General features: G+C 46.4%; 1 protein-coding gene across 2 annotated transcripts in view; it reads left to right on the top strand.

The window, feature by feature from the left end:
* The first annotated feature begins 17 nt into the window (after positions 1 to 17).
* Positions 18 to 1863, top strand: part of CHPF2 (chondroitin polymerizing factor 2) — a 3674-nt gene continuing 1828 nt past the window's right edge. Inside the window, exons 1-3 of one of the 2 annotated variants that reach the window (XM_009698713.1) lie at positions 18 to 115; positions 761 to 1325; positions 1731 to 1863. The exon at positions 1731 to 1863 is cut by the window's right edge and continues 77 nt beyond it. In XM_009698713.1, the coding sequence (XP_009697015.1) occupies positions 933 to 1325; positions 1731 to 1863 (526 nt within the window). In that variant the 5' untranslated portion in view covers positions 18 to 115; positions 761 to 932. Of the gene's footprint in view, positions 116 to 743; positions 1326 to 1730 lie in introns of those variants that run through there. The other variant, XM_009698712.1, reaches the window with a different exon arrangement.

Raw genomic sequence — 1863 nt, 5'->3', positions numbered from 1 at the left:
GCGGAGCGCTTCCGGAGGCAGCGGATGGAAGGCCGGGCCTGGGCCACGAGGACTTCAGGCCTAGGATTGTTCCATATTACAGAGACCCCAACAAGCCTTACAAAAAAGTGCTCAGGTAAAATCTGTTCTTTTGGCCAGGCTTTCCCTCAAGGAAAATAATTATAGAGATGGTACTTGGGGTTCTAAATCTTCCAGTGAGTTAACAGGTTCAAGGTGGAATATGCTATTTGACATATGTTATGTAGTGGGAGCATGATGCAGTAAGGCACTGGCTAAGATTGTTACCTTAAAGGGGTGCAAGACAAGTGTCTAAGAAGTTAATTTAAAAAATAAAAAGGCAACAAAAATTCCCAAGAAGATTGAGACTATTTCTTCTTTTATTACTCGTGTCTAGTAGAACATGTTAAATTGTTCTTCAAAGCTTTTTTAACCAGTGTATTCATTAGGAGAATTTTGAGCAATTAATAATAACGTATGTAACTTGCAAGTGGTTAGCTCTGGATTTTTCTTTTTTTTTACTTAAACTAGCACAGTTTCCTAGCTTGGATAAATGGTGTGAGATTGTAGTATCCTTGAAGGAAGCAAATGTTTTTATAAAACATGATTTTTACTAGTGAGTCTTCTCTTAAAGCTCTACTTCTAGGCTTAACTGTTTCACCATAGGTAGACTCCAGCAGATAAAGACTTACCCCAAGTTACAATAGTCCTTTGATTTTTGTCATCCGGCTGTTTGGCATATAGGTATGTCCTTCCTTTACAGAACTCGCTACATCCAGACAGAATTGGGATTCCATGAGAGACTGTTTGTGGCTGTGCTGACCTCCAAGGCTACCCTGAACACACTGGCAGTGGCAGTGAACAAGACAGTAGCCCATCACTTCCCACGTCTGCTGTACTTTACAGGGTTGCGCAGTGCCAAGGTGCCTCATGGCATGGTGCTGGTGGCCCATGGGGATGAGCGTCCCATTTGGCTCATGTATGAGACCATGCACTATATCCATCAGCATTTTGGTTCTGACTATGACTGGTTCTACATCATGCAGGATGACACCTACACCCAGGCTGAACAGGTCAAGGCTCTGGTGACACACCTAAGTATTAACCAAGATGTCTACCTGGGACGAGCGGAGGAGTTTATTGGGGGAGATGAGCAGGCCCGCTACTGTCATGGTGGCTTTGGCTACCTGATCTCCCGCAGCCTGCTGCTTAAGCTCCATCCACACCTGGACAGCTGTCGCAATGAGATCCTTAGTGTGCGGCCAGATGAGTGGCTGGGACGTTGTATCATCGATTTCCTTGGCATCACTTGTGTTTCTCAGCTCCAGGTACTACCTCCCTCCTCAGGGTTTTGTGTTAGCTAAGCCTGACAGAACCTATGTGCTGACTAGTTCCCTGGTGCATAGCAAAGGGGCTTTTGTGTGAGCCTCTGCTGTGAGTTAGAGGAAGAAAGGGCTGTGTGGTGTGGCAGCTTTGGGGAGAGGCCCATAATCAAAGCTGAGATGTTGGGGTTGAGAGCACATGCAGTAATTAATTTTCAGCCTACTAGCAGATGCTGATCCACAAGTCTTTGGAGGTCAGATAAAGGGCACACTGGTACCAAGGTAAACGGGCATGTAGTATGGGGGGCGGGGGGGCAGCCACAGAGAAGAGCAAATGCATGTCTGGGGCGAGGGAAGGCTTCTCTGTGAACTCCAGTTCCATGCCAGTCTTTTGGCTCTTGTCCACTTCAGGGCCAGCATTATCACACCTATGAATTAGCCAAAAATACTGAGCCGGAGAAGGAAGAAGAAGAGGAGTTCCAAGCAGCTCTTGCTGTGCACCCTGTTTCTGACATGACCCTGATGTACCGGCTGGACAAGCACT

The sequence above is a fragment of the Cariama cristata genome, unplaced genomic scaffold (genome assembly GCF_000690535.1).
Source record: "Cariama cristata isolate BGI_N322 unplaced genomic scaffold, ASM69053v1 scaffold21404, whole genome shotgun sequence".
Classification (NCBI taxonomy): domain Eukaryota; kingdom Metazoa; phylum Chordata; class Aves; order Cariamiformes; family Cariamidae; genus Cariama; species Cariama cristata.
The sequence above is the reverse complement of the archived record's forward strand: the minus strand, read 5'-3'. Positions and strand labels throughout refer to the sequence as shown.